General features: G+C 39.2%; 1 protein-coding gene across 1 annotated transcript; it reads left to right on the forward strand.

Moving 5' to 3' along the window:
* Window positions 1–3496: 3496 nt before the first annotated feature.
* On the forward strand, window positions 3497–10647 carry LOC146489265 (2-acylglycerol O-acyltransferase 2-like). Its single transcript, XM_085107583.1, has 3 exons — window positions 3497–4329; window positions 8325–8524; window positions 9839–10647. The coding sequence occupies exons 1-3, from the start codon at window positions 3662–3664 to the stop codon at window positions 9991–9993; spliced, it is 1023 nt and encodes a 340-aa protein (XP_084963709.1). The 5' UTR covers window positions 3497–3661; the 3' UTR covers window positions 9994–10647.
* Window positions 10648–12165: the final 1518 nt, after the last annotated feature.

Genomic DNA, 12165 nt, shown 5'->3' on the forward strand with positions numbered 1-12165 from the left:
CGTTTGGAGCGTTTAATAGCCTTTCCATCCGCTTTCACGAAGGCCCAGGTGGGGGGGGGGGGCTACTCCCGAAAATTTTCGATAGGGGTGTGCTGCGAAGGTTCTCGAACCCTGACCCTATTTAAGGGTAAAGGAAAGGAAAACGGATACCCTTTTTAAATACCGAACCCGAAAAATGACACCCTATTCAAGGGACCCAAACAACGGCTGATGTGCACGGATAAACACAAATCTCTATGAAAATCGCTTTTCTTATACTTCAGCGGACACTTCAGTTTTAAAAAGCCATTTCTTTTTCGTAAAACGTGGCGCTTAAAAGCTTCAATTTAACTGATACAATTTAGGCAACTTTTGAATCGTGCAGGGACCACTTGTACAAACAGCAGCAAAGTGTAGCCGGATCTTTGTGTAGATCAGGATCAGCAATGTTGAATAAAACGTAAATTCAATTGATGGAAGAAAGAAAAGTGGCAAAAATAAATAAAGTGAAAGTGGAGTGAAAGTGAACGTAAAATTAAATGCAAGGCTGATCGGACAGCTAAAATAATTTTATTGCCCAATGTTTCAGTTAGACAATACTAGCCTTCTTCAGGGGCGGCAAAAAGCTAAGTAAAAATTGGAAATAAACGGTTACCCTATCTAAGGACTAATCCGGCAGGAACATGTTGATAAATGAGGAAAAAATGATACCCTATTTAAGGACTGAGAATCTCAAAAACCATACCCTATCTCGCGGCACGTGCCTATATAGCCCATATATGGGAGTAACCCCCCCCCCCCCCCCGGGGTACGAAGGGTACTCGAACCCGTTCTTTAAAGTGGCGAAATAACCTTTATATCAACTCTGTTTATAAAGCTAAATATACGTAGAACCAAAATAATAACGAATATAATAAGAACAAGAAGCTGTTTTCAGCTTATACTCGGGCCATATTTGACTGCGTGGTTCGTAAGTCTACGATCTTTTAGCAGTGATAAATTCCAGTATCGCTGACTCCCCAAAATCGATAGAAATAGACGGAGATATACACCCAGGAAAAAAATAGTTCAGGCTCCAGAAGTGATTCATCGTTTCATTGCTACAGCTCTGTTTCGTATGATCAGGAGCTGACCACACTCATCACGCAACTTCAACGAATGACCGTAAAGTATATAAAGTAATCAAAAACTGGTGATTTAAAGCAAGCAGCTGCTAGGCGATAAAATACAATTCCACGTGCCGTGAGAGAGTTCACGTGCCATGATACAAACGGTTACGTTACGTTATACAAGAGGTTTTGGGTACGTATCTATTTATATGAGGGCATGGATTTATGAAATCATTTGAACTGGTGATTTAAAACAAGCGTTTGCTGGGCGATAAATTACTAATCCTCGTGGCGTGAAACAATTCACGTGCCATGATACAAACGGTTACTTTACGTTTTTCGAGAGGTTTTGAGTACATATCTATTTCTGTGGGGGTTTGGACTTGGTAATTCATTGCGTTTGTTCAGGCCACTAAGATCTTTTCTACGGAAATAAACTTTTCGTGAAGACATAGGTTACATTTCTTGTTAATGTTATTATCGGGTTTGAACTTTTTGAGTACTTTCCATTTAATTAGAAATGTTTTGTTTGTGTCCGTCAGGGTCCATATATTGTTCAGATAGTTCCGTTGCATTGCGTCTGTTGGCGTTTCGGAAGAATGTGTAGTGCCAGTCCCACGTACGATTCAGTTGTTGTTACCGTCGTTCGCTTGGAGGCATCAATACCATCAAGTGGGCGTTCTGCTTTCTTCCTGCAGTTGCAGCTCGGGTCATGATTTTGGTTTGGGGTTGTTGCTACATTATAGAGTATCTGTTTTTTTATGTGATGCGATGATGGTTTTCATGTTTGGCATGCATAAGTAGCTGAGTTTTAGTGTCTGTCTGTTGAAGATCTTGTTTATTGGGTGGTTCTTGGGGAAGCATTTGTCGACGATGGATAAAAATGTCTGTACAATTGACAATTTCTAATTCTCCTATTTAGTATACACTGACATAAACACTCTAATATCAACTTATCCATGTAAGCTCAAATTCTTTTACTCAGATGTATCAACGATATGAAACATGTATGAGCAGGCTAGGGCACAAATTAAAGAAGTTTGTTTTACAAAACAGTTTCCTTCTTGAACCAATTCAAAAACTGATGACAAAATTGCAAGTACGTTCGCATGATTTTGTCGTGCGTGATGTATTCCTTGGCCCGCCAATTTTTCTGCACGTGCCTTGTTTCGCGTTTTGTAATAAACATGCTCCGCGCGATAACCCATGAAGGGTCAGGATTTTTCCGGCGGAGGAATCAGTCATCGCAGGACTGAGTGTGACACAATAGCGATCGCGTCATTGATTACATTTCTATAAATTCAAATTGGAAAATTAAGTCTTATTGTGGTCACCCAAATCAAAGCTAGTCAAAAACTGTCTCTTTTTTCCCCTCTTCCTCAGCGTGCACTTGCGATCGATCGTTCGATTCGACATGACCATTCTTCCTCTGTAAAACATTCGCGAGGTCTGCATTCGAATCTTTGGAATTCTTTGAATTTTCTGACCATTCTGCAGTGTCTTGCGAGGGTCCCAAAGAAAGCTGCAAAACATCACTACAGTTTTCTGTTTTGATTTCGCATTGGCGTTTTCGATACCCACCATCTACATCATGCAGAGTTAAATTCATGCGCGTGCTGCTCGTGCGACAAACCTTCCAAAGGTTCATGATTTCTTGCACAACTGTCACCCTCGCTAATCAGATGAAACGGAATGCACCATGTTCAAGCTACCTCCTCTTCTCTTATGCTATATCCACGGGCTTTAATCCTTACGTTTTAGCTTTCTTCGCCACTCGACATGCTATCAGTGCCTTCACCTTTTTGTTCTAACGACTCCAGAACCCTCTCTGCGCTAAGGGAGACGTTCACGAACGCTTCACAACCGACGCCAAATGTTTTGATTCGAAAGAATAGTGACTCGCAGAAAACATCGGGGAAAGGGAGGGGGAGCTTTAATAGGAAGCGAAAAAATTTGAGGGAGTTCGGGACCCCCCCCCCCCCTCCCCTTCCCCGATTACTTAACTCGGCGCCTCACGGCCCGAGTACAAAGAACGCGAAGAATTTGATAACGCCACCGAAAACTTTACTCGTGCCACTCGAGTACAGAAAACGAGACCGAGAACAATAATTCGTGGCCCGAAGTCTTATCTCTCGGCCCATCGCGACCCCAAAGAGAAAAAAGAATTTGATAATGCTACCGAAACCTAGCCTCCTACGCAGACGTTCTTAGGGGTTCGTCACGCGTTCCTGCCCCACGAACGTTCGTGGGGCAGGAACGCGTGACGAACCCCTAAGAACGTCTGCGTGGGAGGCTAACCGAAACCTCAACTCGGTCCGCCTTACGGCCCGAGTAATAACGAATCCCCCGATCTAATATAGATATCAATATATTTATCAAAGGGAACGTAACGTTAAACTTCGAAAATACTCCTTCTTCCATGTTCTTCGTGCACGATTGTGGAGTAAGTTAAAGCTAACCCAAATCTGATTGGCTGAAAGAGCTGGCACGTGGGTTCTTAACAAAATGTTGCTATACATCACACCAAGTACAAACATTGGACATTAGGTTAATTAATACGGACTTTTCTTCGTATGTCGAAAATGGTGCAGTGGGCCCCAATAAAAATCCCAATCAAGCGGCGATTTCAGACGCTAGCTGTGATGTGCCAAGTGTACATGTTTCTATTTGGACACATCTTGGGTACTTGTTTGTTGCTGGCGCTGCTGGTTTTGCACACATACACCGCTATTATTGCTGTACTTTACATCGGCTGGGCCTTCATCTTGGATTCTCGAACTCCAAGCCGTGGTGGACGTTCTTTCCAGTTTATAAGAAGATGGAAGATTTGGAAATATTACTGCGAATACTTCCCTATTCATCTTGTTAAGACCGCAGACTTAGATGCCAAAGACAACTACATTTTTGGATATCATCCGCACGGAATTATTGGGATGGGGGCGATAGGCAATTTCTGCGGTGAGGAAACCGGCTTCTCAGAAAAATTTCCCGGGATCTATCCTCATCTGCTGACTCTGTCAGTGAATTTCAAGTTCCCTTTTACCAGAGACTATTGTATGGCGATGGGTGCGTGTTCAGTTGATAAGAGCAGCATAGAATGTATTCTGCGTGATATGGGTCCGGGTCATTCCGCCGCCATTGTTATTGGAGGAGCAGCAGAGTCATTGGAAGCTCGGCCTGGAAACTTCAAATTGACACTGAAGGACAGGAAAGGGTTCGTCAAAGTAGCTTTACGTAATGGGTAAGTCTAACTAGCGTTATGACGGAATTATGACGATGATAATAAAATTTAGTGATAATGCATCAGTCAATTGCAACCCGGCCCCCCGACCCCCCAGACGTAGCGGGGAATTTAACATTGGCCTGATGTTAAAACACCACTCATTTCCCCGCTCCCGTGGTCAGGAGGGCATCGGTAGTGTACTTCAGAACCAAATAAAATACAAGTCAGTTTGGGTTTGTTGGTAAAAATCGACATTGTGACAGACGTAACGTTAAGCGTGGTATCATAAGATTTTTCATTAAAATTTTTAAATTGTCAGCACATTGTCGATTTTGGTTTCGTATCAAACCGGCACAGGTGGTTCAGCACATATAACAAGCTCACTTCTAACCTATGGATTCAAGTTAAAGTCTCCTCTTGGGGTTGTTCGACCTGTGTATCCAGTCTTCTTGGATAAGGACACAAAACCGTGGCTAACGTGCTACTAATAGGACCCAAAATAGACCATCTTGAGTGAGTAAATTCCAATCCGATCCTAGTGCGTGTACCTGCTGTAACTCAAACGTCTGGTAAAATAAGATTGATTTAATTATCTATCTCATTAAATTAAACTAATAGTCACATACCCATGCATAATTGATGGAAACTTTTGTGACTGTTTTTATTTAAAATCACATAAAAATTAGAAGGACATGGATTTGGCTTAATGTTTCTTCATGTTAAATCCCCACTGTTGTTCGCTTTCGGTCAATGGCCTGGTCAAACCGACATTTTGTTAACCCTTTCCTGCCTAAGACCAACTATGGTGGGTCCTCAACACATAACTTGGTCAGTATTTGCTCAATTACAGTGAAATTCTGTCATCAAATTGGTCTTGGAAAGATCTTTGCATTTCAAAGAAAACAATGGTACCCTCTGGTATCTATGATGTGGTTTTACTACCCCTGTGATTTGTTAAATGCTTTCATTAAATGCATTTACAGACTCTCACATATCTCAGAGTCGTCCATGCATTAAAAGCTGCAAAATAAGCTGCAGTTTTGAGGTATACCTATCACATGAGTTGATCAGTGAAACTTTGTAATTTTTATTTTTCATGTTTTAAAGCCATTTCTATCAGAACTGACTTCCTTCAGTTTTCTTGAAATATTTTCAGAAATGAATTACACTCATCAAGACCTTTTAAACAGCATATTACATTAGCAGGCTGGGTTTTTCTTTACTGTTTCGGAGAAATGGGCCAAAAAATATGGTAAGGAAAGGCTTTAAAATTATCCCGCCCCAGTTGCCAATGTGTTTTTAATTGAGCCAATCCCTGGTATATCCCAGGGGTCATGGGGCTAAGATTGACTGGTGCACAATGATGATCGGAGAAGCTTTTGCCAAATGCTTGCATAAAAGAAGATTTCATGAGGTGGTGTGACAGGGTATGCTGGAACCTTCCTTGAAGTCTAGGTATGGATTTAAAAATATAACTATCCAGACAAGACCAAAGAATCAAACGTCACTGCAGAGGACAAGAAGGTAGATTAGTGTTTCCTTCTTGATGTTGCACTCTCTGAGATGGTAACATAGTCCAAAAGGGATTTGAAAAGATAAAAAACTACGCCTACCTCAGATTGGAGATTGAAAGGATGTGGATGAGGAAGATTACTTAACAGTAAGCTCTGGAGTAATTGGGTCAATTCCTTGCAGACCCCCACCTTTCAGGTTATTACAGAAATCAGTATTGTAATAATGCAAAACAAGCCGTCAATCGGAGGCCATTAAGACCTGATGGAAATTATCGCTGGAGCAGATTGGGTGGGGGGGGGGGCTGTTGGGATTCTGTCTAACCCCCTAAAAAACTTAGTAAAAATTACAAAATAAGTTAAACAGGTAAATAAAACCTTTTTTTGTCATTTGATAAAACCATAACTGAAAATTTGTCGTGTTAATTTTACCAATTGGAAACGTTTGTTGTTATTCCAGTTTATTCACGTTACTCTTGTTTGTCAGTGTTCAGCATCGCACCAAGCCAAGTGAGACATTTTGTCTGGCCACATTTCCTGTCATGTTGTGAAACATAAGTTTGTAAACCATCAGCATGAATTCAACTCCCGCGGCATGCATAGATTAATTTTGTTTATATAAACTGAAATGCTCCTCTACAAATGTTGATCTTTTTATCAATTTTTTTCCTTGAAGCAAAAGTTTGCTTAAATTTCCAGTAATGAAAACCCTTTGGTTTGCTTCCCAGAATGCTGGAAAACACATTTCCAAGAACTAAAATTTCAAATTTTCCAGACGAACAGGCCCACAGACCCCCTAGATACTCCCACCTAATCCGCTGTCATTTATTTGAACCCCTTTCTATATTATCCTAGATCCACCCCAGCAATCTTTACCTATTTTGGTACTATTTAACATGCACTTTTGTAACAATTGACATATTTTAAATAGAGGTTACATTTATATTATTAGTTTTATTAGAGTATGTAGAGAACCATTTTTGTTACAAAGTTGGCTATTATTTACACCCAACTTATGTGTATGATAATTATACATTTCTTAATATGTCACGCACCTGGGCAACCTGTCAATTTCTCACTGCCATCATCATCACCATCATCATCACAATAAATACAATAATAATGATGACAACAGCAATGAATAATAACCTTTACTGCACGAGGATGCAAGCTTCACTGTAGTCAAGTGATTTGCAAGAGGGTCCTCCATGATTAAAGAACTAAAGAAAAATCAGACACTCACTAGCTATTAGGGGAAGGGTTACTCTTTATAAGCTCATATCAGTATTTGTCACCTCAAGGCATGTTGATTCTCTGGCCACCCTGCAGGAGACAATTCTTTATCCAATATTATTTTAAAAAGGTGGTATTAGTCCAGACACTAATGGAAACTTGATATAGGAATAATTAGCCTCTAAAGGGATGTACTGCTAAATTAAGATAAAAAATAAGAATGCACTCATTTGATTTTTTTCAAGAGCCTAGGCCTCACATTCAAGCTGAATTTTAATATTTCGAAAGGAGCCTATTCTTAAGAATGTTGCTGTGATAATAATATTATTGGAACATGGAATTTCTAGGAATTCCAAGGAACTAAAAGCTCTGGTAAGGTGTTGGATTAGCTTGGATAACAATCCCAGGAATTCCTAGAATTTTATCTGTTGAAAATTGGAGTCAGGTAGGCACATTTTTAAACGTGCATTTTAAAATTCCAGTCCCTATGTCACTTAAGTCTGTTAAGGCCTGTGATTCTCTTTTCTGCAGTATAGTAAGGAACATCTACAGTGATTGACACAGAAAATAACTTTTGGTAAATGTGTGCTCTGTTTGATTTGACTCACTCAGACCTGCCAACTCTCACGATTCTGCCGTGAGTCTCACAATTTTTTATCCTTTCTCACAGCCTCACGACAAGACTCCCAATCTCACGGTTTTGGGGGAAATCTCATACTGAAATGAAATATAACCTTGTTGAATAAAATTGGAAAATAAATGGAGAATGCTGGTGCCATAAAGTGATCAACTAATAAAGGAGAACACTGTACTCACTAAACTGTGTGATTTGTGTTTGTGTTTACCGTTTTTTGCCTAGCTCCTAGGCCTCTACTAGTAATTTTATTCGTGGTGAAGACAGAAATTAACCATTAACCGAACTTCGATTCCATGCTAAGTTTCCCAGTAGCGTTTGTACGTTCATGCGACATACACGGCTCGGGAAGGCAATCGGATCAAAATGGCAAAAAAGGGTTTGTATAGTCCTGATCGGGAAAAAAAATAGAATCTCACTACTTTTTGTTGAACCTCCGGATTTTTTTTCCTGGGTCTCCAGATTTTTCTTTATCATGGGTTGCCAGGTATGCAGTCACTTTCAGAAGTTATGCTCAATATGATGGCTTTAATGCTACTCACATCCATGCCAAAAATTATTAAAACATCATTTAAATGAGGATAAAGTGAGTGGGTTACTAAGTGAGTCATGATTATCTTATTGACAATTTTCAGAGCTTCTTTAGTTCCTGTATTTTCCTTTGGAGAAAATGACTTGTATGATCAAGTGAGTAACCCGCCTGGCTCTGCACTGCGCCAGTGGCAAACAAAGGTGAAAGAACTGATGGGATTTGCACCTCCACTCTTTCGTGGCCGTGGTGTCTTTCAGTACACTTTTGGCCTACTGCCTCACAGAAGACCTATTTACACTGTTTGTAAGTTTAGTCTGCTTTATTTATTATTTGATTAATTGCATGTTACAGTAAACAGTTATATTATTTTACAATAAAGAGTTGCCATTATAAGTCATTAAACTTCCTGTGAATGAAGGCCTTAAATTTCAAACCTACAAGGTTGTCGCTTAGTCTAGACCAGATATAGAGATGAACATTTGTTTGTTGCGTGGTCATTTGTGCTTATCTTTGCAGGGGTTGAAATAGGGGGGAATTACATGGTTGAGTTAGGGGAGGCCCTGATTACGTGTGCCTACTTTAAAATGTATGTATAATTAGCTAATGAAGTGATATCAATATTATTACATTTGTGATGAAATTTAGTGATACCACGTCTGCATGTGTATTAATGTTTAAGGAAACTTTGGCCTTAAAGAAATTTAAAAGAACTCTGCCACACATTTTCATTGCAATTTGATTTACCAGTCAAGAAACCATTAATTAATTAAGTTGCAAGAAGATGGCAAAGAGTTGTTAAAAAGTAAAATGCCCTTTGATGCTATGAAATACACCTCCAGAGCCTCAGGGTAGTTGTATGACATATTGCAAATCCAGCATGCATAAAATTATGTGTTCAAGCACAACTGTTTTTTTCCTAAGCTTGTTTTTACAGTTATAAATAAACTGTTTAACTTTTCTTATTCTTCTCACCTGGAATACATCAGTACTGTAGGCTCATTAGAAGAACAGAAAATGGCCAGATATGCATCATTATGAATACAACTGAATACAACTACCATGATTCTCAGCAAGCATATAATTTACAGAGAGGGAACTGGGTATTAACAGAGAGCTTGTTAAGTGTCCGTCTGGGCTGTCCCACAGTTCTTTTTCGTAGAACATCTGTTCAGAAAGCCTTAGCTTAATAACTACCTTAGGATTTGGATTCATTTGTCGAATGAAATCGTAGAATTTTCTTTGATGAAATAATGTCACTCAAACGTTCATAGTTCATGGAAATAGTAATTCAATCCATTTGATTTTTGACTGAAAAGCTGAAACATAATGTTTATAGTTGCCAAATAAGCTTTAAACTAAATCCAGTAAGAGCTTTGTGAAGGCCAACAATAGAATCTAAACAAATATTCTGTTTGAACGCCCAAAACTGACCATCGTGGAAAACATAACTTAACATCATCCATGTATTTGAAGCATTATTCTTAAACTTTCCCATTGCGTCAATGGCACAGCACCAAGCACAAGTCATTGTTATGAAAACATTGCAAATGGTGGATGGTAGATTGTACTAAAGTACAATTCATCTGTTTTAATACACCACCTATGTTTTGGTTTTAGTTGGTGCACCCATCAAAGTCCCAAAAGTTGAGAGTCCTTTGCCAGAGGAGGTAGATAAACTACATTCACAGTATATTAAAGCATTAGAAGAGTTGTTTGAGAAGAACAAGAAGAACTATGGAATCACTGAAGACAAACATTTGGAGATCTGCTGATTGAGACCGTCAGTGGCAGGGTGTCAAAAATCCCTCAGTAGTACATATGATTTATAGAGCCACTGGGGCCAATCCACCCAGTTAGAGACGAAGTTGGCAAACGTCTTCAAATTGTTTGTTATCGAGGCAAGGAAAAAATGGTTTGTCAGCTCTCTCCGCATTATTTCACCCATATCCCTTTCTTCATTTTAAAGTCAGTATGATTTATCAGTTGAAGCAGAGATAGCAGGATATCACAAAAATCATCCAATGATTCTCACCTGATGAACTGACTGAAACGTGCATTTATGTAATTCTAACAAAATTTTAAAATATAACTTATTTAATGTCGAGATGTAATATTAATTTTTATATACAGGGTATTTATGTAGAACTCGATGTTTATTTGGGACCGAAGCAGTGGTAGTGGCTTTTAAAACTCTGGGTTTGAAAAAGTGTTTAGAAAAGACTGATAAGGTTCTTCGTCAGCTGTACGTAGTATTAGCACAAAGTAGAATACCAGGATGGTAAAACTGTCTTCGCTCAACTCTAAACAAACGCCAGAAGCTTCATTTTAAACCTCTGCTTTGTGGACCAAATAAAATTCAATACCAGGTTTCTGTAAACTGTGTAATGCGTTACTATTTTTGTAATAAACTGGTATTTTTCAGGGTTGAGGGTGTATTGTAGTTTGGCCTTACTTTGTGTTAACCTGTTACTCGGCAGGTTCAAGATAATGCCAGAATAATGAAAACGCCAGAATAAAACACGCGGGAATTGCCACTACCCTCTCCTTGGCTTATTTCGATAATGGAAACTAGGCGTGTCTCCCATCCAGTTAAAATTTTAGCTGTTAATCAGGGCCTCCCCCGGGCCTTCCATTTGTGCCAGCAGGGGGTGGCGAAAAGTCAGTATACGGCTGCGTGTGAACGCACAAAATCTGTGAACAAGCCATAGTGAATTTAGTCAGTTCTCATTTTGTTCGGAAGCCTATTCCCAAAAGTGTAACGCATTGTTGTAAAGAAGAATAACCCTACTGATCCCCAGTTACATGTATACAGATCGCCTGGAGCCTGAAAAAGCACACGGTTCAATAAAAGCTTAATCTTTCTGAAACGTGAAAGTTGTGATTGCTGCATGTCTCAAAATAACTACAATCCTTATTTATCACCCTAACAAAGCTCTCGTTTGCCCGCATTAAGCTTGTCAGGTTTTTTTTTTTTTTTTTAAACTCTTGCGGGAGCTCATGTCATGGGCTCCCGGAACACTCTGGCTGTTCCCAGTGTGAAACAGGTTGCTGAGCACCCCAGTGGCATTAAGGCCACGACTTTACTCCAAAAGACATAAAAATGACTGAACCCTTCATTACTCTATTATTAATTTCTATTATTGTCTTTTCTGATCCTTACCTTAGTTTCTTTATTACTTTCGTCCTTGAACTGGCTGCTGCTTTTGACAAATACACAAGTAATATTGTAGTCTCACTTGGGACAATTTATGCAAATGGTAGTGACTGATAGAAACAGGTCGCATGACTGGGAGGTCTAATTTATGCAACAGTCTCAATACAAAATGTATACAAGATGTTTGGGGATAATGTATGCTACAACATCATAACATACATACATACATACATACATACATACATACATACATACATACATACATACATACATACATACATACATACATCCCCAAAGAGGATTTTCAGAGGCAATAATATACAGTTAAGGTAAAAAATTGATTATACAGTTATATATCAAACTTAAAAAAAAAGGTCTAATTGACTTAAATTGTGCAATAACTTATGATACAAGTAGTCAGACAAAAAAAATACAGCTCTTTTTAATGTTACCTACACCGAGTGGACTGTCTTTCGACAAGACAAGTAACCAGGACTAAGTCTTTTAAATGTAAGCACAACTGATTTATTTACGGTTGAACTCGACTTTGGACAATTTTAAAAGATGGGTTTAGTTATCTTCAGACTGACGCGGGGGAATAGCAAGAAGTCAATGGCCGAGATCGATAAATCATGCCATGCAGCTGAACAAGGAGCCACCAGCGCGTTGATTAAATTAGAAATACGAGTGCTCAGCGTCGGGAAAAATTCAAGATCAAACATGCGGGAAAAAAAAATTGAAATTGGGCTAGCGTGGCAGGAATGGATTGAAGACTTGGAAGAAGAAACGG

This window comes from Pavona decussata, unplaced genomic scaffold, assembly GCF_977016875.1.
Source record: "Pavona decussata unplaced genomic scaffold, jaPavDecu1.1 SCAFFOLD_6, whole genome shotgun sequence".
NCBI classification, from domain to species: domain Eukaryota; kingdom Metazoa; phylum Cnidaria; class Anthozoa; order Scleractinia; family Agariciidae; genus Pavona; species Pavona decussata.

Coding starts and splice junctions, on each gene's coding strand:
- LOC146489265 (XM_085107583.1), top strand. CDS start 3,662: ATGTCGAAAATGGTGCAGTGGGCCCCAATAAAAATCCCAATCAAGCGG. Junction 4,330..8,324: donor AAAGTAGCTTTACGTAATGG/GTAAGTCTAACT, acceptor GACAATTTTCAG/AGCTTCTTTAGTTCCTGTAT. Junction 8,525..9,838: donor AAGACCTATTTACACTGTTT/GTAAGTTTAGTC, acceptor TTTTGGTTTTAG/TTGGTGCACCCATCAAAGTC.